General features: G+C 39.9%; 1 protein-coding gene across 1 annotated transcript; it reads left to right on the top strand.

Annotated features, from left to right (window-relative positions):
* The first annotated feature begins 228 nt into the window (after positions 1-228).
* On the top strand, positions 229-20,480 carry GINM1 (glycosylated integral membrane protein 1). Its single transcript, XM_068938774.1, has 8 exons — positions 229-642; positions 9,622-9,681; positions 9,861-9,957; positions 12,942-13,093; positions 15,146-15,302; positions 16,075-16,205; positions 17,614-17,777; positions 19,557-20,480. Exons 1-8 carry the CDS (start codon positions 541-543, stop codon positions 19,663-19,665), a joined length of 972 nt encoding a protein of 323 aa, XP_068794875.1. The 5' UTR covers positions 229-540; the 3' UTR covers positions 19,666-20,480.
* Positions 20,481-23,141: the final 2,661 nt, after the last annotated feature.

Here is a 23,141-nt window from a genome sequence, read left to right as displayed (position 1 = left end):
AGCTTCCCTCCGCTTTCTCTTCTCTAGACCGAGGAACTCCAGCTGTTTACATCTTCATCCCTTTCTGTATTTCTGTCTACCGGGAGCCCGGCTGCCTGCGGCCGCCCTGTCACAGGCAGCCTGGGGCTGGACGCCACCTGCCTTCCTCGAGCAGTCACGGGAAGCCGCAAATTTGCCCGTTCCTGTCACAACACTTTTGCCTCCCCTCAAAAAAAAAAAAATCGCTTCAGAGTTGACATCCGTCTTCAACTTTTGCCATTAAGAAGGGGAAGCAGACAAAACAGCAAAACTCCCCTTCCTGAGCGCGGCCCTTTCTAAAGAAAAGCCGGGTCCGCCCGCCCGGGGCTGCCTCCTTGCCCTCAGCTGAGGCGGGAGGAGGCGCCGAGGCGGGGGCCGCCGGGCACAGACCCCCCCCCCCGCGGCTCCCTCCTTCCCTCTCGCTTCCTCCCTTCCCCCGCCCCGCACCCGCCGCCGGCTCCGCCTCTTGTCGCCGCGGCCGCTTGTTGATGTTTCACTTTGTTTTAATTCCCGGGTCGCAAGATGGAGGCGGCGCTGGGGCGGCGCGGGCGGTGGTTGTTGCCGCTGCTGCTGCCGCTCGCCGCGGGGCTGCTGGGCCCGGTCACCCCGCGGCCGCTCGGCCAGGTACCCGGCGCGGGGAGGGGCCGGGGGCGCGCGCGGCCGTTGGGGCGGGCGGTTGAGGCGGTTGGGGCGGCGGTTGGGGCGGCGGGGCCAGGTCCCCCCCCCCGGAGGGGCGAGCCGGGCCCTTCCGGGGTGCCGGGGGTGGCCGAGGGCAGGCTCCCCTGCGCGGCGACAGCGCCGGTGGCCTGGCCGCCCTGGCCGTGTCCGTAGGCTGAAGTGGCAGGCGGAGGCGGTTATCGCCTCTGAGGGACACTGAGGCGGCTGGGAAAAGTAGGCGAAGCTGGTGGCCCCGAAGGGGTTGTGTGTGGAGCATGAGGATGTTTTTCCAGCTGCAGCACTTGGTAGCGTAAGGTCTCTTACCTCTACCTACAGTCCTCGTGCTGCCTCGTTCAAATGCCTTTCCAGGTAAAATGTGTTGAAAAGGTATTACATGTCAGAATTACACATCTGCCACAAACTAGTTTACCATGCGTGTAATGTTTCCACCTCCTCCTTTAATAGTTTACGGTAGGGTTTGATATGCTAAAGTAAGTATCTGACAGGTTGAGGAGGGAAAAAAGTTAATGTTCTTTCGATCTAATGTGGATATATTTAATTTATATTTTATATGTGCATCTATCCACATCTTGATGGTTCTGTGATATAGAAATATGCAGCCTTAGGGCCACATCTGCTCCTAGTGATTTCTGTACTCAAACCAACAACAGGTTTTGTCTGTATTGGTATATTATGACGCGTCATGCTATCTCTTTTCCCCTTTCACTACCTACACTATATCTTAATAAGATGAGTTTTAAATTAATTTGGGTTGGCTTTTTAAGGAGCAGAATGAATTTTTTTGGTTCTATTTAGAGATGTTCTCTGTGAGAATAAAAAGATGTGCTATGGCAGTGGTGAGCTTTGACCTCTCGAATTACAGAAGAGAACTGGGTACTTGTTATACCTGTACTTAAATCATGACGAATACATCCTCTAATTATGATAACCATGAACCCCAAAGTGTGAAATCACAAAGAGGAAAGAGCTCTGTTGGGTTTGTAGTCACTTGTCCAGCTAATACAAAATTTTTGTTGTGCAAATTAATTTATTATGACTTTCCCAAGTTTTTTTTGTTTAAATAAAATCTTTCCAAGAAAGACTGTTACAGGCTCTGCGCTGGCCCATCCTGTGCTGCAAAGAAGGATTTCTGGGCTTACTTCCTGGCTTTCACTTCTCTTTATGGACATTTGAAGAGAGCTGGGCTTAGCATCAGGATCTCTGATTTCAGAACAGCGATCTAGATCTTTGGACACCCACAAAAGTACATCTGTACTTGAAGTCAGGCCCCGTTAAGGTGTAAGAGAGCAGAGAAAGCTATGTCCAAGTACTCAGGCTCTCTGCTTACTGCCTTCTGAGAAAGGGAATGCTATCTTGAATTTACCAAGAAGACGCTTAAAATAACAATGGAATGTAAATCTATACTCTTGCTTACCTTGTAACCAGAAACTATCACACTTTATTAAGTTGAGGTTTTAGCGTAGAAGCTATCACAGCTGGCAGTTATATAAGATGTGGAGGCACATCTGCCTGTGCTATCTTTGAATCTGAAATTGTGAGTGAGCATGGTACAGGGATGCCTGAGCTGGTTATGTGCAAGTCAGCTTGGGGTCAGAAATAGGATAGGTACAGTTGTAGAGTGCTACTAGGGCCTGACTTAGGAACTGGGGTGAAATGTCATTTGCGCATGGCCATGCTGTTTGTGGGTTTGAGATCATCCAATAGTGCTGCACTGTTTTACGTGGTTTATCAGCTCAGTTTTTGCGAGTCTGGGAGTGTCTACACCTTTTTAGCTCTGTAATGTCATAGGTAAGATAATATAATGGTATGGGTAATGCACAGAAAAGCTCTTAAGAGTCAAAAAGAGAACATATGGTTTTATTTTTTTTTTTAATCTCAAAAAAAAATCCAACTTATGTTTCCTTCTGCACTTCTTTTAGTATATACAGGATCATTTCTGATGTAGAAGGAACAGCGTATGTCGAGCGAGCTTTGAGTAGAAGAATTGCTCATGTCTGAACATGAACTCATTTATGGTAGCCTGGTAGGAATGGAAGGGCATCGGCAGTGGGAAGGGGCAGAGCAGGAATTCTGTGCTGTCAAGTTGGCTTCAGAAGCCACAAGCTCAACGAAGGATGGCAGTGGGGTGCGCATGATCTTTCCTCAGAACAGTTTGGGACTGCAGACTTGTTGATGCTGCCTGTTCTTAGAAAATCACCGTTTGTAGCTTTGCTTTGACCAGATACCGTGATTGTGCATTCCATAATACTGCCAGAATACTACTGATAGCTTCACATTTTATAATGCTTGTACATGACAATAAAGTTTCCTGCCAAGTTAATGGCCATGGTGGTACAGAGAAACTGTAATGGAAGGATTGAGAAAAACCTTGAAACACTGGAATAACGTGTGTGTAATTTTGTAAGTCTGAAACGCTTTTGTTAAGCTCAGGAATGTGAATACGCCTCCGTTGTTGTGCAATGCTTGCCATTTCTTAAATAAGCCGTTTTGAAATCGGGGCTTTTTTTTTTTTTTAACGTTAGCATGTGTCTTTTGGTTTTTCTTTCTCCTTGTGAAATATGGATATGTAAAACTGGGTTACAGATTGATTAATATTAGGCAAAGTAAAAAAAATGTAGGGAATGATGCAACAAGAGAGCTGACCTTCACATTAAAATAACATATTTTTCTGATACTAGGTCAGGAATTAAATTTTGGGTTTTAGAGCGTTTTTTCAATATGTGCTGATAGGAACTGGCTAAAAGAACAGTGGATTGAGTGCTATGAAGTTTGTTTACTCCATTTGTATCTTGATAACATAGGTTTAACTGTTTTCTTTCTTAATGGTTGACTCACCTGCCAGACTTCTTTGTAATTTAGTTGTCTGGAAAACATTGTTTGCAGATTATTTATTTGCTGGCTGCAAGAAACCTCTGTAGGTTGGATGCTTTCATAACAGAAAATGTAGTCTTCACTACCTCAACCATTTCAATACACATGCCAGTGGGTGACATATATTTTAGTCAGCAAAGAAACTTGTTAATAATGACATGCTGAAATATTTTTTTAGTAGCTTTATGTCAGTTTGTGTATGAACAGCCTGGTGCATGTTCTGAACCTTATACTTGAAAGATTTCACATCATCTTTCCATGTATATTTGATAAAATGAAAGCAGTGTGATGTAACCATCTCCTGATGTTGTGAGACTAAGTATTTGCCTTTAAAACGCCTGATAAAATATTCATAATATGAGATGATTTAATAGAGAGAAAGTATAGGTGATTAATTCTAGCACCATACCTAGGGCAAAGGAAAGGATAAGCACTGTTTTATTAAGAATCATTGCAAAGCAAGGAAGGAATATGAGTATACTTGTTCAGGAAAGAAAAGTAAAGCAAAAGCATTGTTATGTTAGATTCATGTATTAACAAGGCTAGTTCTGCTTTAGTTACTTAAGCAAATACTCAATTTTGTTATCTTATCCTAAAGGCTGTGATGCAGTTTAATCACGCCAAACCTCTACTAGAGAAGATTTTGTACTAAAAATTTGTAAAACGTGAGGGACCGTGGTTATTCTCCTGCAACCCTGTCAAGGATGGCTGTCATGATTATTTCTTAACTTAGTTATGCCTGATTACAGTTAAGACTCATCCTATAACACAGCTATATTTCGAGTCTGACTAAAGAATTATGAGGGGCGCAGGTCACAACCTTAGACAGTTTGGAGCCGGCTTTCCACGAAAGTGCTATGACAGATAAGACTCAAGTGGTATGATTTTGGATGGTAGGTTTTTTGTTTGTTTGTTTTAACACTCTTTCCCACAATCTCTTTTCAAATTTAGAAATAGCTATTAGTTTTGACTATTTCTTATCTGTTTGGCAACGTTCATTGGACTTCATATTTTCCTATTGCAAACAGGATATCCCAATTGTGCCTCTATAACTGCTGTGAGGGAATTGTCTGCCTTCCAGTTCTCTGTACAGCTGGCCATCTTGTAAGGCATCATGCCATCTGTTCCTAGTACTGCCCGCTCCGCTTCCCACAAGCCTTCTAGTGTAGAAAAAGCCTTGTTCAGAGAGCATCAATAGAGAACAGCTGTGCTTTAAGTGGGCTGGCTGGTAGTGGCTGCATTGGTAGACGGGGTTTATGTGACTAATGCAGTTGTTTAGGACTTAACAGTAACGCTGTACTGGTAGAAACTGTACAGTGCATTGCATCAGGTACCTGCTGCCTGTGGAAAAAGTTTTCCCATCCCACAATTCTGTAGACAGACCCATTTGAGTTTCCTGTATGATTAGACCCAATAGCTTTGTCTTGTGTAGCATTTTTCATAAAGGTTAGAATTAGGTGAAACATTTTCTGTAGATTTGTTTGTATGGCATTTTTGGGAGCAGTCTTTAAGAATTAGTGAATATTCCCTTTTAAATCATGTCAGATGTTTTGTATTCCTTGCTGCCATCTTTTCTCCATCGTGCTCTTCTCCTGCTACCGTGGTTGTACTGCCCCATTTAGGCTTCTGGGACCCATTGTAGCACAGGGTGAGTGAGAAGGGATTAGAAAATGCTCATCACTTCTTGATTCAGGTTCACAAAAATTCATTAGTTCACAAAAATGCTGGAAAGTATATTGCTACACTATTGTTACGATTGCCTAGCTTTCCTAGAACAGAATGTCATAAAGTTGTGGTAGAAGTGCTCTCCTCTGTACAGGTACTGTGGCCATTACAGCTGTAAAGAGCATTACTAGAGCACTAGGAAAATGCATGGGAAATCTTAGGAAAACTCAGGAGAGAAATCTACTTCCTTGGATAGCATTAAGAATGATGGGGCCATTTTTAGTGTATATTGATGAATTTAGGACATCTTAAATTACAAAGCTGCATGAAATTTAGATGAACCTTTAGATGATGTTGTTAATGCTCAAAACTGTATTGTAAGCTATACAAACAGTAAGTTTTATACCCTTAGTTCTGGCTTCTCCAGAACGTGGCAGTGCAATAGTATGGATTAATGCGTAGGGCCCAGGTCTGGCTCCCAGTGATTTCATTACTATAGGATTGGCTTAACATATTTTTGATACACAAAATAAATCATGTAGGGTTTCTTATTTACTTTTCTTAGTACTGAAGTATATAGCTGTAAGATATATGTATAAAGCAAATCTATTTTTTTCTAAGTAGAGAATTTATTTTGGTAGCATAGAAATATTTTCTCTGTTGAAATTAATGGAAGTTTCATAAGATTGTGAGTCTTGACCTCTAGAGTGGAAAGATGGTTAGATGGAGATGGTTCCAATGGGTATTTGGGTCATGACTGAGTCTCTAACAAGAGATGGTTTTCAGTTCAGGCATCTGGAAAGCATGATACAAAACCTGTTGGCCTGCCCAGGTTGTTCTCCACCCAGTGTAACAAGCATTAACAACGCATGGCTCTAGAGCACTTATTCTTGAGCAGATATTAAGAGGGTACCGAGTGGGGTTGTGTTAGCAGGGGGAATGATGTGTATCATACATCCTCTGCTGTGGGTGGAAGTGAGCCAGCTGGGATGGCATTCTGCGCTCCACATGTGACCTACTTGTGTAATAGCCCCTTCATTTTTCACCTGGCCCTCCTGCCCTGCTTTTCAGTATGTTTGGTATGTATCTTGTGCTTATGTAGATTTGGGTATGGGGCTTGTAGGGTCAGGAAGATTGGCCGTGGCACTTAGGTTACAGCAAGCCCCGTTGAGTTTTGGGTGCGGCACTTCAGGAAAGACCAGTGGGAAGCTGTGCGAAGACAGCAGTGAGAATCTGACCTTCAAGGAGGAATTAAGTGAGCTGGGAGCATTAACATAAAATCAGGAAGACTGAATGGTTGAAGATGACACTTATTTTGCATAGGAAGGTGTTCCAAAGAGTAATGAACAACCTGTTCATAAATTGCAGCAAGGAAGGTTAGGTATTAAGGAAAACTTTTTAACATTAAAGATAGTTGAGCAGTACAGTAAATAGTTGAGGGGAGTGTGAAGTTTTTGAACGTCACTGGAGAGCTTTAAGAACAAGCTAAATGAACGTCTGTCAGGAATAACAGATATAGTTGATTCTGCCTCTGGACAAGAGGAAGGACTAGATGATATACTGAGGTCCTTTCCAGCCTAGTGATTTTTTGGGTCCTTGAGATGTTTTTATATCAGTCTGAGTATATTTGGAGCAAGAACAATTTAAACTTGATTATCTGACAGCACCAAAACTTTGAGCTCTATCAGAAGTATTTCTTAGTAAGGTTGGCAACAGTCTTGTGAGACTGCTTAGCGAAGAGGCAAAACAGGAACATGTGACTGATCAGGAGCGAATGTTTCTAACCTGACAAATTCAGACATGGCATTATGGCAGTACAGAACATGGGAAGTCTTGCTTGTGGCTGCCAAAATGAGTAGACCTTTTCCCTCCTCACAGCTGCATGCTTGCATCCCCTCCCTTGCACCGTGTCTGGTGCTTGCCTGACCCTTCTTTGCTTGTTGAACTGACAGGAAAAATAGATCAGCAATAAAGTGAATGCTTTTCTGCCAATTTAATGAGCTAAATTGGCTCCCTGACTGCTGGGACAAATGAGAGGGAAGGATGATGTGGGGGAGAGGAGGGAGCCATTCTGCCTCTTTTAGTGGCAGGAGCAGCAAACTGTTAGATCAGCTCTGCTGGCCTAATTATCTGTGTGCTATGGTCTATTTTCTGTAACTTTGACAGGATGGAAGTGATCCACTGAAATATTTTAATTTCTTAAACACATATATGCCCTTCAGGCACAAGTTAAGTGTATACCTAAATTCATGACTGTGCTTTTGGACGCTAAGTCATAATAGAATTGAAAACGATCTTAAAAAAATAAATCATCACATACAGTTCAGTTTGTACATTTAATGCTCAATAGTGAGCAAATCTATTTTTTCCCTTCATTTTCAAACACAGCATTTGCTTTTTAAAAAGGGAGGGGGAGGGATTATCCTTCTTTTCAGTAGTTATTGGCTATCAGTCACTTCCTTTTTCTTGTAATTTCAGTGAGTCACTTACTTTGCAATCTTTTCTCAGCATCTCCAAAATGTTTTCTGCATAAAGGAACTCAAATTTCATTTGAAGCCTAAAAACTGAAGGAAGACTAAGACTACTTGGAAAATCCATCCTTGAGGCCTTTTGAATTCCCAGTAGATAGAAAAACCCAGGAAGTCATGACACAAAGATTTAGTAATCTGTTATGCAATGTGAGGCTGTAAAAGAAGTACAGCTCTGAATGCTAGATAAAGAGCTAAACATTTGGGGAATGTTTTAAAAAATATATAGCATTCTTAAAACATGAGAAGAATAGATTTGGTTTGAAGAAATTACAGATAACAGAATGGATTGCATTCTATGATCTTTTTATTAATCTGATTTATATTTTCAGTAATAGACTTCCGGTTATTTGACTGAACTGATAATTTTCTTTTACTCTGAATGGCGAGGATTTAAGTTTTGACAAAAAGTCAGTATAAACGCCCATTTCCTAGAAGAAGCATTGAGAAGAGATTTGCCTTTTCAGTGTCAATGGCCAAAGAGTTTTGCAGCTGACTTGACATATGTAGCTGAAACATCAGTGATGAGTCATTTCCAACCAAAAGATTATGTATATTTGATTTTAAACTATGCTGAAGCCTGATTCCTGCTGAATCAGATTTGGATGTTGTTTTTCAGTTACCCCTGTGTAAACTAGTCAGTGCCAGTATTGTAAGGAATTTTTTATATTATAGGTATACTTCAGAGCTCTGTTCATTAATTGGGACTACATTGTGTTGGGTGCTGTATATTTCAAGTATTTTCTTCCCCACAGAATTTAGTATTTTCTAAAAGTGCGAGCCCAGAAACCTTGGAGTGGGGGGGTGGATTTTTTTTTTTTTTTTTTTTTTTAAGTCTGAGCAAATTCAACTTTCTATGAAGACGTGAGTTACTTCTTTACTTTTCAGCTGTCAGGTGTGAAAGTCACATAGAGCTAAAGAAGATGCTGGAAATATGGCGAAGAGTCCTCCCAAGGAAAATTAAATCTGAATAGGATCCTTAAGGCTTCCAAAAGGCAAATAGAGCGTTTACCATTGTTTTGGAAGAGAGGGCTCAGGAAAGCAGTGTGGCAATCAGTACTTTTGGCTACATCCAAAGGAGGTTTTTTTGTATAATGGGTTTTGTGAGGTGGCAGGTTTGTGAAATTTAAGGGCCCATCTGCCAAAGAGCCCCTGAAATTACAAGGATGAAATGAGAGGACAGAATGACAAAAGGGAAGACATTGCTCTAACAGTCATAGAAGAAACAATAAATTACAGCAATTAAGGTTTGAAAGAAGGAAGTAAATCCGTGTTAGCTGTGGGTTTGGAGGGGCCCTGCGTGGCATAATTTGGGAATGATAACCAAGAAAAGAATCAGGATTACTGCTGAGATGAAAAAACTGAGTGTTGATTTAGGGTAAGCTGCCATTATGTCTTAAGTCTTCAAAGTGAAATGCAATTTAACTGGAGCACTTAACAAACTTATAGGTAATAGTTTTGTACTTTACAGAGGTGGAGAATCTGAGTTCATCCTGTATTAAGTCTGTTCTGTTTCAGCTAGCATGAGAGACTTTATTTCCAGTATATATCCCTGTGTAACCTTTTCCTTAGCATTTTGCTTTATTTTTATCTTTTATCTTTACCTTTATTTTAAAAAAGTACTTTTTGCTTAAGGGGAAGCAGCTGTCGTTCTTTCTCATCAATCTACTTTATTAAAAAAGGGAAACAAAAAACTTATGTGGAAGAAGTAAGCATATTCCTCCTTCTGTTTGCTAGATAGCATGGGAATATGCTCAATTGTCTTACGCTGTCTCTCTTATCAGTATAGAGTGTCAAAGTTGCTTGCGGTTTCTGCACTTTCTTACAAAACTTTACATCTCTTTTCATTGTCGTTTTCCAGGAAACAATCAGAGTCAATGTACTGATGTTGAAAACCAGTGGAGAATTTCACAAAGGACAGGTTTGTCAAGTCTTTCTATTTATTCAGTGAATTAATATACAGTGAAACAAGCTCTGTGTGTGGATGAGAACACTTTATTTTGTCTGGCTTCAGTCAGTATTAAGTGTGTTCCTCTGCAAACTAAATTGTAGCATAGGGGCATAGGAACCATACGTTCATTCTGTTTGTCTGTCTTTCAGGTTATTTTTAATATCACCTATGTTAATGGACAGGTATATCTAAATGATTTTCCTATGAAGAGCGGGGTTACCCACATAACATGTCAAACAATAATCTGTGAGTATTCTTCAATTTTTCTTCTTGTGTATTTTGCTTCCCTATTATCCAGCCACCAAATCTGACAATGATTACGCGTTCTTATACTCTCCAAAACTGAGCATCGCAGAAGCAAATCATTTGCTGAATGAGGAGAAATTTGCAAGTAAAATGAAGGGGAAAAAATGTACTGCCTTGTTCTTAAGTCACATTCACATGCTTAGATGTACATGATTTAATCTGAAATCCAGGCTCTGCCTATCTTTTCAAAAGAACGTTTTGTACTACAAGCGAGACAATGTAAACAGAAGGATGCAACTCCACCCTGCTAAAGGCTGTCTCCCTAGGTTGGCTGGCATATATCCAAAAAGAGTTTCAATAGCAGACATATGAGTTAGTGTTAGGAAGATCTTTTAATTATCTCATTTCTATGTTTATTGGGACAAAAAAGTTTCTCCTGGAGAGACTGTTATAGCAGAAATACTTCAGTTTTGCTAGTGTGCTGTAATGGTTAATGACCTAGAATGATTTTGAAACCGCTGTTTTTTCCCCTGATTCAATGCTGCACTTCTTCTGAAAGACCAGAGAGCTCTGTGATTTTTGAGATATGCAGAGCATACTGTATAATTAATTAAGCAGGGGCTATTATGCACTTTTGATTTGTATGTAGAATGATCTCTTGATGGATCAGTCACCCTCAGTCTTCTAGCTTGGTTTCTGAGATCATCCTTTCTTTACAATCAGACGTTTACTTAGGAAGTACTAATGCTTTTTGTAAATTGCTTCTCTGAGCCATGACCTTGTCTCTTGAATGCTTCTTTCCAAAGGATGATCAATTATTAATTTGACACTATTTTTTTCTGGGGTGGGAGGGCAGTAATTCATTTCTTTTCGTCTGGGATAGTTATGTTCCTTTTGTTCCTATCTTTGTTTTTTTCACCACAGGATAGAGAAAAATGGCAAAACGTCATTTACCTACAAGGTAATTGACTCCAGGTAAAACAGATATGATTTTATCGACTAATTCTGAGAGAGGCTGAACACTCTTAATATTGTTCCTGTTAATTTCCCAAATCATACTTGTGTAGCTTGAAGTGACTACAATTATGAATGTGAGTCTGAAACAATGAGAAAACCAAACCCGGGAGCCAGGAACCTGGAATTCTCCATCTCCATGTTTATGACTGGGTTCTCTGAACAATACCTCGGTTATCTATAAAATGACATTTATACTAAGTCCTCACAATAGATTCAGATAATGCTTGTAAAATGCTAAAGGACTATTGAGATACTTGTGCCCTGATCCCTTATACCAGAGAAAAATATCCACCTGAATATCTGTTATGTAAAATCAAAACTGGGCCAAACATTCATGCTCTTGAACATTAGAATAGAGACCAGGCTTTCCTAATTGGTATTGTCTTGACATTGCTGTCACACTGTTCCTGGCACCTATATCCTCACTCAAGGCTCTCTTGGAAGGGTGAGTGTCCTCAGCTCCTATTGAACGTCGCAGTGATTTTGAGTCGCCTGGCACGTGGGGAGGGCTGGGACACAGGGAGCTTACACTGCTTTGCATCTTTTAGGCTTCAGCCCTTTAATGTATACTTGCTGCTGTAAGTCAGAAGACATTCAGCAACCAGATTAGTGCTGTGGCTCAGACCTATGGGAATGGTTCCTCTTTCCCTCCTTCCGCCACTTATTTTCACAATGGAAGGTATTGCTAAATAGTGCACAAAAGTATTTGTCTATGTTTTTAAAAAAAAGGCAGAATAGCTTAATGAAGAAAGAGGCCGTAGCTTAACACAAACAAACATGTTGGGGTGTTGCCATGTAACTGAAAGACACAAGTCAAACATTCCCTGCACTGAGTGTCTTGGGCTTCGCGGTAGGCGCGACACACAGCACCAGTGGCTTACAAACAGTGGCCAACTCGGTCGCAATTTGTGTGCCTTGCAATGTGCATGTTGAATAGATTTCTGTGACCTCCACTGTTGCACTTCTGCAGCATGAGCCACTTTAGTTCCAGCATGCCCTCGCCTGTAGCAGAGGCACGGTATTTATTTAGGAAAAAGATACTAAGTTTATGCAGGAAAAAAAAGAGGGTAGAAAGGCAGGTGTCTGTGTACTTGTGGAAGATGAGGTTGTTGAAATAGCTGAAGGTTTTGGGTTAGGAAGAGCGTTTGAGGTGTCGTAGGCACATGTGAACGCAATGGGGGTGGGGAGTGCCCAGAAAAAAACATGTATGAGGGAATTGTCACTCATCTTGAGCCTAGTGTAAGAGCTGTCTATTACAGCTAGAAGCATTGGAACCCAGAGCAGCAGGTTTCTTTAAAATCGCTTGAAGGAAAATGTGATTCAGGTTAAGCAAATATCTTGAGAAGAACAGTTTTCTAGGTTGTTGTCTTCTGTGTTGAAAGGAAGAAAGATGTTTTGTGAATGAAGATGTTTACACAGCTGGCTGGCTGGGCTGTGGCATTACCCTTATGAACTCCTTTGGACAACTAAATTGAGAATATAGTAATAACAAAGTGGCAAAGAGTGCCACTTAGAGTGCTCAAATGCAAATCTCAGAGTCAAGGGTGCAACACTGCTTGTAAAACTCCCTTAGTTTTGGGGATCCTTTAGTGCTGCTGTTGTCCACAGTGTCATATCATATGAGATCTGCTCTGACTGTGATCCAGTGATATATTGGTAAAAATCTGTTTTATCTTAGAGTTACTCAGATTACTACTGTCTATAATAGCAATTACTGGAAATGTGAAGGACATCAGCATAGAACAGACTTTCGTACAGCTGTTAGGGCATCTCCGGTTTGATGCTACTGTCCCTTTGTAGCTGCAATGTAATGTAATGACTTTTCCACTCAGAAGGTCTGTGTGCAAAGACACCTGTACGGTATGTCACAGTTGCAGCTGTTTGCCCCATGGAGAATGTGGTTGTGTGGTACTGCTTTCTGGATGGGATGGTTTCTCTTTGAAAACCGTGGCATTATGTGTTAACAGTGGAGAATGGAAGCTTGGATAATTTGCCAGATCAGCAGCGCCTGGGAACTGTCCGTGTTCGCATCATGGTTCATGAGTGGCCTTTGGCATCCAGTTCTGATGTGCAGCTGATTGTCATTCAGGAAGAAGTGACAGAAATTGATGGAAATCAGGTAAAAAATAACACTCTGCTTGTTTTGGATTTAGGAGAGGCAAACAGTTACCGAAGATTACAATGTTTACATGCATACAGTGGTGGTGAGAACAAGATGTATATAATCTAATGCTAGCTGGCCCAGTACTGAGGGAGCTCAGTACCAAGCTAAGTCACCTGTATAGCAGCTGGGGTGTTTTGTGAAGAGTCTTCAGGTTTTAATTTCTCTTATTAGAAACATAGTGCTTCTGTTCTTATTTTAATAGGTAGGAGTTGGATCATTTTCCAAGAATACTGTTAATTCTGTTGCATGCTCTTTCAAAGCATGCATTTATGGAAGGAGAATTGAGCTCACATGCCAATTTGCTCATCTACCACATAATTCATAAAGTTACTAGGAGGGGTGTGTGCTGATTCTGAGTTTTGAGGTTTCACCATGTCATTTACTCCAGTCTAACAAGCATGTAGCATGGAGAGCAGGTTGCAACAGCAAACTCTTAAGGCAGGTGGGCTCATTATGAAAGACTATGTCAAGTAAATATTTTGTAAGTAAACTAATTAATTAATTTGAATAAAAATCTTGATGTTGACCATATTGAGATGAACAGCAAAAATAAAAGAAATTCTAGTTGTTCATAGTTACAATGTAATTGAGATTGAAAGTGTGTAGCACTGAGTTCTCAAAATCACCTAAAAGCTATAGTTATTTTTTAAACCCGAGAGGTTTAGTGAAGAGTAGGAAGATATAGCTGCTGCAACGAGCAAAAATGTTGGTTTTCTTTTTTTCCTTTCTTTTTTTTTTTTTTAAGTGCATATCTACATCTTGCATGAGGCCTGGTTTTTTTGAAGCTGGGTTATACTCTGCTGGGTTTTTTTTAATGGTAGAATGCTGATAATACCATTGATCCTTAATTGCATGATCAGCATGTAATGTTTGTTAGAGATCTACATCATGTTCAAGTTTGACTCTGTTAATGGAGATGATGATCTCACTGAGAGATGTGAAGCTTTTCTAATGATGTGTTTATCCCACAGTTTAGAGGCCTAAATGTCCCGTTTTAGTTCAGTTCTTATACAATAGCATTCTATTATTTCAGATATCAAACTAAACAACAAAACATTTTTCAGGTTTTGATAGGGAGCTGGTAAGAACAACTAGAAAGCTAATGCCTGTATGTTAAATTGTTCCTTTAGATCAGAAACTTTCTTTGTCACTAGTTATCAGCTGACGCTAACAGTCATCTGTTTTATTGCATCGCTCTTGTGTGTATTAAAACCAAAATGAGAGGGCCTATTTCTCTGAAAGCACGATTGAGACTGTAACTTTTATCACATGCTGCATTCTTGTTTTGTTGTTACAGTTCTATGTTGTAGTTCTAATCTTGGTCACACACACTTTGGATTTCTGTTAGTTCTTGGCCTTACAGAGCAGTTATTGATGTTGTTAGTAGTTGGGCAGAATGTTTCCTATATAAGCTATGCTTGTAGCGATTATCAAATGAAGTGTGTCCAATGCATCACTTGGAAGAGGAGGAGGAAACTATACTTTAATGCTGCCTGCTTTGAATAATACAACTTTAAAGAAAAGGAATACAAGTTTAACCTAAGAAACCAAATGGAACAATGAGCGATCCCAGTAGAATTTTTCTGGGATGTTGAAAAAGCAACATTACTACAAAAGCAGAAGTATTAGTCTTGTTTCAGCAATACACTAAACATTTGCATGTGCCCTTTTCCTACATCCTTATTACTCACCTACTTGAGTTTTCCTTGCCCTAACATGCCTCCCTGATCATAACGAGCTGTATAAGATGCAGGTGAAAGCCTGTGGATTGAATGCCACCTGTTTTTGCAGGGAGGGAGACCAGTCTGTTCAGCATATGTTCTAATGTGATACAGTCTGTAGAAACATGTTAAGTAAAAACAGAAAATAATAAATTCATGTTAGTAATGTCTATATGTCTGTAAATCTTAATGGCTTGGAATTTTCTGTGATGCACTGTTTTTCTATGCCAGCCAACTTCACGTTTAAGTAAACTTGCAAATATTAACATGTTTGCATCTCTCGCAGATTCAGCAAGAAGAAGTAACTGAAATAGATATTTTAGTAAAGGAGCTGAGAGTACTCAGGCATTCAAACTACACTGTCCCTTTGAAAGAAAGCATGCTGTATTCCATCCCTAGGGACAATGATATGTTATTTACCTTTCCCAACCTCTTAGGAAAAGGTAGGTCTCTTATCTGTTACATACTATTTTTAACCGTAGTTCACATATTGCTTTACAAGGACAAAAAGATATTGTTATTCCCATGTTCTACATAGGGTAACGGTTTCTTCAAGAACAGAAACGTATTTGTTATACCTAAATTACACTCTTGTACATTCTAGGTTTTACTTGTCTTGTTTTGGTTACAAATCTAATCTCCTCTGAAGTACTTGATACTTGTAAACGTGCCACCTAGACGTCTCACGTGAATAATTTCTTTCTCTGTGCTATGATGGAAATTTCTCTAAAACTCTCCATTTTTCCTGAAACTGAAAGTGAAAACTAGAGAGGAAATACCTGTCTGGGTCACTTCCAAACCAGAGAATAGTTTTACATTCAATAAACTTCAATACCTTAAAAGCAAGCAAAGTTATTGGATGCCTCTGTCTTATTTTAGTTTGGTTAATCAAAAATTCTCAAGGATTTCATAGGAGAAATTTTGGTCAAGTTTCTCACTTTTTAATCTGATAACAGCTGAAATTTACTACTAAAGGCATAGCTGAAGTCTGCACCATAACACTGCTTCTGCTTCTTACCGAGTTCACTACTGAAGTCAAATAAAAATGTCAGCCTTCTGTATTCTCACTGTAAACTTACAATAACTACCATAAATATAGAAATGCAGCATTTCCTTTTTTTGTTTCCACTCTGTGTTAGCATTAGTTGAATTATCATGAATAGTGAGTCAAATAAAAAGGAAGAAAACCCACTTAATCTAGCTTTTCTTCTTCAGATATTCAAGATCCACTGCAAACTACCAGTCAGTATCTTATCCAGCAAGTAGAAACGACAGTAGATGAAGAGACATTACCTGGCAAGTTACCAGAGACCCCTCTTAGGATAGAACCTCCATCTTCTTATAAGGTAGTTGTTTTGTTCTGTTTTGCTTTTAATTTTTGGCATGTACCTCTCCCCAGGGATGAAAATGTATATGACTTGGTGACATTTCTAGGAGGAAAAATTATAGGAAAATACTGTTGAAAAAAAAAGAATGTTAATCAATATTACAGTTTGAGAGAATAGACTTTCTTCCCACTGTTCCTTGTGTTGTCTACAGAAACAAGTGCAAATACTAGATTTTCCCCTTCGTGGATGTTTACAGACAAAACAAGCAGAAATAGCATTGTTAAGATTCAGATAGTGGGTTTTTCTGATGGAAAGATCAAACACAATATCCGCTTGAAGATGGTAAAAACATGCATAAATTCCTAGCACTTCATCTTCAGGCCTTTATTTATAATTTGGAAAAAGCAACATAGCATATAGTAACTTATTTCTTGAAGAGAGACTTCTCATTTCTACTTAACCTAATGTTGTGACTTCTCAGACTGCTGTTTTGCAGCTTTGTATTTAATAAAGCCCAGGATTTTCTATTGTGTAAGATATCTGACAGTGACTGATTTCTGCAGAAGTCTAAGAAATGCCTGTAGTAGGTCATTAAGAAGAACAGACTTTTACAGATAGGGGCTAGCAAACTTTAAAACAACTTCCTAAACCACTCTTTTAAGAGTAAGAAATTGCTTTTGTACTCAGAGAGGAAACGAGTGGCTGGCTAAATCCTGTCATGGCCTGACCTCACAAATACTTCATGAGAGCAAGTTGTGATATTTAAATCATATCAAGCTAAGTATTTATGACAGTTTTAAGTTCTGTTCAGTTTGAAATTACAGCAGTTTTTCGTGACTTTTGTTGGAGATATGAAATGCTTGCCACTCTGGGAGATGGGCCATTGGTCTGGCACGGTAAGAAACACAGTAGCAGCTTGAGAAGTTACAGTTCCAGATGGGGTAGGGATAGGATCCACGCCCCTGTTTGTAGCTGCAAGAAACACATTATAAACTAAGGCTGAGACAGAATGGGCAAAACAGTGTGGGGAAAGTTCCAGATGGGCTAGAGAATATGCTACCCTTGTAGCCTGTGCTGGACAGGCATGGATCCCATGGCATTGCAGCTGCTCTAAACCTGGGCCAAATACAGCCCTCACGTGCTCTGTTCATGTGTCGTTTATTTCCCAAGTGGCCTTTCCTTTCAGGTACCTCTTCCAGGATGAGTCACTTCTGCAAAAATTAACCTTTCATATGTCCCAGACTTCAATGAGGAAACATGTTTGAGTCACTAATCAATTCTGTCTTGCTTTTGTGCACCTATATACACACGCACGCACGTACACAAGTCACTCTACTACCACATAATACATTTCACCCATAGCTACAAAAATTGCACTTGCTATGTTTTGTAACCTATCTTGTTTTTCTTTCCTGTTTGCTTGTAGGTGATGTGCCAGTGGGTAGAAGACTTGAGAAAAGGGTTGTGCAGATTCTGGTTTCGGTCTTTCCCTATATTCTTTAATCTGATGGAGGTCATTGTGGTCGGAGTTGTTGGGGCATCTCTTATTCTGAAAGTCTTAAAGGTGATTTTCCCTTCGTGCGAACACAGGTGAGTAACTTTCGCTGGTTTCCTCCAATAAAGGCAAAACATTAATTAAGAAATCTTTTAACTTAGAGGCAGCCTAATTCTGTGGGAAGATGGTGGCTACAATCCAGTAAAAAGGCTGCCAGTAACTTTCCATTCTAAGTGACCGCATGACATAATAGAAGTTTCAGAGGAAAAGGGGCAAATCTGTCACTGGAAGTTTTTTAGGGCTGTTGCGCTTCAAATTTCATCAAGTCTTCTGAGGGCTATGATTTGAGAAGCCACTAACATAGCACCAGCTTAGAATACTGCCAACCTGGAGAAAGGTTGTACAGAAGAGCAGAGAGGAGAGTAGAAGCTAGCACTAAACAGCAATTCTAGATTTCTTCATGCTGTCTAGTGGTGTCATCACAGTAGTCATGAAGGGCCTTGCATTTGGCTTTGCAAAAGCCAATGGGAATTATATGTGAATTCTCCAGGTAGGAGCTATCTGTAAAGGCAGGTTAGAAGACATAGCAACTGGTGCTACAACTGGCAGCAAAAGGTCATAAAGTTGACTGCAGACAGCTTCATTCATTCAGTTGGTATGCTGCTACCAGCAGCACTAGTATTTTTCAGAGCATGCAAGTTGTCAAAACAAGGAGCGGAAGGATGAATCAGTAACTGCCTCTTGGAATCAGTATATAGTTTTAGTGCTGGAAAGGGGAAGCCTGTTCATTTTTTAAGCAGCTAATGGAAGAGCTAATGCATGCTCCTTCAGGAGAAATGACTGACAGTGAAGAGTGCTTCATCAGCCGTAACAGGCACAGCTGATGTCTTCAAATGTGACTGACCAGCTGTGCCTTATTTGTGTGGCCTCCCAAGGAGCGAGAGTGGCCCTAGTGCTTCAGATGAAGCAAGGAAAATAGAGGGTTGGTAAACTGGGAAGGTTGGAAACTAGTACCAAAACATTCATCATGCTTCCTCATGCCACCTCACAAAGCATACAGGCAGCTTGGAGTACTTTTGGTAACTAACTGATTAGAGTAGGAAAAAGCGAAGAACCAGTTTGTACCAACTGCCCTTCCACAACAATAAGCAACTTCATGCTGCCTTTTGTGAACCTCTGAACTAAGTAGACCTAGAAGAGAAAAATCCTAATCCGGATAATCAAATTGTTCAGCACAGTGTGTGATAGAAACTATCCATGGCAGAGGTCAGTAATAAGGACAGAAAACAGACCGCAGTAATTTCTTTTCTAATCAGAGAACATGGGGCTTGTCAGAGCTTTCCAAGAAACTATAATGCTGGAAGACTTTCTTCTCCTCACCAGTCCTTTTCTGCCTTCTGTATAAAGTGGTCTTGTAAGAAGTGGTAAAGATTTAATTCTTGATTTTTAAACTGACAGGAATGAGTGGAAGGTCTCATTAAGTGGAGGACCTGGTCTCAGATGAGAGTTAGGACCTCATTCCAAGTCTTAAGCGAGTTCTACAGTAAACTGATCAAAATAGAAGCTTTAACTAATCATAGAAAATAGGTGTAAGAGCCTGTCAAAGCAGCTCTGATGGCAGAAAATTTTAAACTACTATGGAATTGAGCATAGCACCAACACTACTGATACTTTAGATGGAGAAAATGGGTCAAAGAAACTGCCTGAAGTCACAGGTAATGTGTGTTGGAACCAGATTCCATCAGGTTTTCATTCTGTCTTAATGAAAATAGGTATTTTTGGAGAAAGTACTTAAACTCCCCAAACTTAATCTAGTTTTTGGAACAAATAATAGTTTGGTATATTTTCTTACACTACCTAATCTTATTTTTCAGAGGTATCCTTCTCCTGGATCCAGTCAGCTTTGTACCGGTGATTACCATCAGCCTGCCTTCAGATGTTCCAGACAGGAAAAATAATTTAGATGAGAAAGCATGCACTTAATGCTCTGTTACTTTGGAGTTTTATTTTTATTTTTAAATGAATTTTTAGTTTACCTGAAATTTGGCACTTGATTTTAATATCTTGTTTGCTTCCTACTAAGAAAACAAAGTCAGTTGATAAATTGGTAAGGGACACTGAGGCTGAGGCCCAAAGCTGACTTCCCTGTGCCTCTGCATAAACATACAGCCTTTTCAGAAGCCTCAGAATAAAATAGCTTTCCACCCTGAGGGCTACCATTTGTTTTAACTTCTGTGAAGTCACTTCTCAGCAGCTTGGACAGGATGCTGGCTGCCTTTGCACCCACAGATAGACTAATTCAGCTATCTTAAATAGTGATATGAAATTCAGGGTGTTGTGAAGTCTTGAAATAGCATTCTGCAGAAAAGGACAAGAGTAGCACAGACATTACATATGCCTGCAAGCCAAAACAAAGCTACCCAACCTGGTTTCAGGTCCAACAGGGTTGAGCGTGCCTTGCAAGGAAAATATCACTACCAAATACTTGTGTTGCTAAAGAATTTGGTGTATATATACAAAACAAAGCTTAAAAATACAGTTTTATATTTCAAGCACTTTATACCAGAACTTTCTTTCATGGCCCCTTACTCTCATAAAAGTTATTAGCACTTGTAAACTTGTAATTGGCATGCTTACCGTGTGCTTTTTTGTATCCATGACAGCAGTACTATGTAAAGTCTCCAAAAAAAAAAAAAACCTACAGAAATACTGGCTTACTATTACTGAGTAGGTCCAGTCTTCCCATACTGATTTTGTATTGTTAACAATTTTCAAATAAATATTTGAATTGTTTATTAGACTGTGTTAATGTGTGCAGCTACATCTACCAAGAACAGCAGTTTACAGAGTGTGTTAGATGTATGATGCTGTTTCTGGTCTTTAGCTTTCGTTATTCTTTACAAAACTTGTTCATCAGAGGAAGAAAGACTATAATAAGAAGAGAAAGAAACCTGACTACCCAGGCTTAGACTGAGCACAGCTGAAACTTGAGTGGTCAGACTGTCCCTGTTTGCTGAAGTTGTTAAGGTAAGGGGGAAAAGCTGGGTTTTTTTTTTTTTTTTTTTGCCCCTTTCACTTTGCCACTTAGAAATCTCATTAAACGTCAGCTAATCTTTCCCTAAGATATTCAGGTGCTTGTTCCTGTCACAGAACAGTTGTAAGCCTGCATTTACTCAGAGTTGTCTCAGTAAAACTGTCAGTACTGCAGCAGTAAGTGGAAGAAACATTTGTAACTCCTGCTATTCTACGTCTTCAGATACTGTAATTAGGAAGACAGTGAACTGTCCTGCTGCTTTCTCTGAACCCCTGCTTTGCATGCAACAAAAAAATAAGGCAGAGCACTGTGGTGTACACTTACAGAAGACAATAAGGACCCTACCTTAAACTTCCTTTCCCCCCCCCCCTTTTAGTACCATGTGGATTTGTACTTTGCCTTCGGTTCCTTACACGCGCTATCAGATACCCAGCTGAGAGGAGCAGGATCATAGGTGAGGGGAGCACACAAGTGGTGCATCCCAACTGGCTGGGTGCTTCAGGCCAGCATGGGCAGTGAAACAAGTTCAAGTAGGGCAGATTCTCTGATCTGGAATGAGTGGCAGTGATCAACGTTCCTGGAATCATTAGCAGTGCTTTTCAGGACTCTAGCAGGAGAGAGCTACCAAAACGATCACATAACAATTTAAGAAATGAGCGATGGTAAAGCTATAGGGACATTTGAATGAAGAATGAAACTGAGTGCAAGAAAACACATGAAAGAAGTAGTTGTCATCCCTGGCTAAACCAGAAGCCATTTAGACTGCATAGGAATGAACATGCAAGACTACACAGGCAAGAGGAACAGTTGAAACAAGTCTTCAAACAGTTGTAGAGTAACTCCTCCACTAGCACATGAAGCACATGAGAATGAGTTTTTTTTTTTTTTTTTAAACTTTCTGAACATAACCCTAGCTTCTTCATTAACATAGCTTAAATAGAAGTGTATAAGACAGAAATTTAAGGTTTTTTTTTTAGAGCAAAAAGGGTGGAGGGGCAGATACAACACTTCTTCCTTACTACACAAACATAATAGGGATTGCAACACAGACAGAAATTCAGCAGCTGTTAGCAAATGCTCTTTGCATTCTTACTTATGAAACTATAAACCAAGCACCTGCACAGCAACAAGACTTAACTGCTCGTTTATTTGTTTCAGCTGTTCTGAACAGCATTATAAGCCTGAAATATTGGCACTACTTCAGTGTGGCTGATTTCAATGAGCTAAATAATCCTCTTACTCTTATATTGTTTTCTACCACAAAAAAATTAAAAAAAAAAAAATCAAAGCATAAGGAAAGAAACACTACCAGATTAAATAAATTAAGTAAAAAAAAAAGTGCAAATCTTGATCAGGAATACAGTACTTACAGATGGAACATTGCTGCACTATGGAGCTAGAGCTATGAAGTATTTTTAAAAAAAAAAAGCACACGCACACACACACACATAACACTAGTGTTCTCTTTTAGCATGTGTATGGTTTTCCCAAGTCATAAAAGTTTCACACCTTTCAGAGGACTGCTAACTTGAGCAGGGACAACTGTGAGCTGCAAGGCTGAACCATTTTGTAAAGTGATTTAAAAATCTCCTTATCAGAGATAACGCAATGGAAAGAGGCAACTGCTCCCACGTGCTGGTCACAGTAGGTCCTGTTTTCCAGGTACGTGAGCTGACAAGGCTACATACAGTTGCTAGCCAAGCAATCATTCTGTCAGACGGCAGTAGGTCCTTAGGAAAGACATTTATAGGTCCTACTGTCATAAACCCTAGTTCTCACTGCAGCTCTTCTGTCTCACCCTTAGTGTCTCTCCACCCTTCAAACAGTATTGCTTAACTCAGCCTGTCTCTCACCTCCCTACAGAGGCACTCCACTGAAGGGGGGGTAGGTATCATCATGTTCTGCTTGCCAAAACGAGATGAACCTCTAAGCTATGAATTCAGCATCTATTACTTTTTTTCCTCTGTCAAATTAAATATTAAACAGGTAGGTATTCATTTAGTTAATTCAGACTGAACAAGGCTGGTTGAGCTGGAAAACCAAAATTCTTCCTTATAATGTTTACCTTACAAGTTCACAAAATAAGTCACACTTGCAGTCTTACATAGCCCCTTACTGGATTGCTTCCAAGGACTAAACCTTCTGTAGTTTCCCTTTTTAGTCAGGTATCAGGTTCAATATTTTGGTTTGCTTGCACTTAATTACGAGAAGAAATTCCACCTTGCAGCCCAACTGATAGATATATACTCATCCTAACATACAGACAAAAAAAAAAAAAAGTAAGTATTAAGAGAACCCACTTCAAAATGCTGCATCTTTTTATGAACTCGAGCACTTAACTTTGTCCTTTTGAAAGGAGAAGGAATAAGTTAATTTGTTTTCTCTTTCGGAGATTAAAGTCTCTATGTTTGTACACCTACCAAAG

Source organism: Struthio camelus, chromosome 3, assembly GCF_040807025.1.
Source record: "Struthio camelus isolate bStrCam1 chromosome 3, bStrCam1.hap1, whole genome shotgun sequence".
NCBI lineage: Eukaryota > Metazoa > Chordata > Aves > Struthioniformes > Struthionidae > Struthio > Struthio camelus.
This window is presented reverse-complemented; position numbering and strand designations above follow the sequence as displayed.

Coding starts and splice junctions, on each gene's coding strand:
- GINM1 (XM_068938774.1), top strand. CDS start 541: ATGGAGGCGGCGCTGGGGCGGCGCGGGCGGTGGTTGTTGCCGCTGCTG. Junction 9,682..9,860: donor GAGAATTTCACAAAGGACAG/GTTTGTCAAGTC, acceptor TCTGTCTTTCAG/GTTATTTTTAATATCACCTA. Junction 13,094..15,145: donor CAGAAATTGATGGAAATCAG/GTAAAAAATAAC, acceptor CATCTCTCGCAG/ATTCAGCAAGAAGAAGTAAC.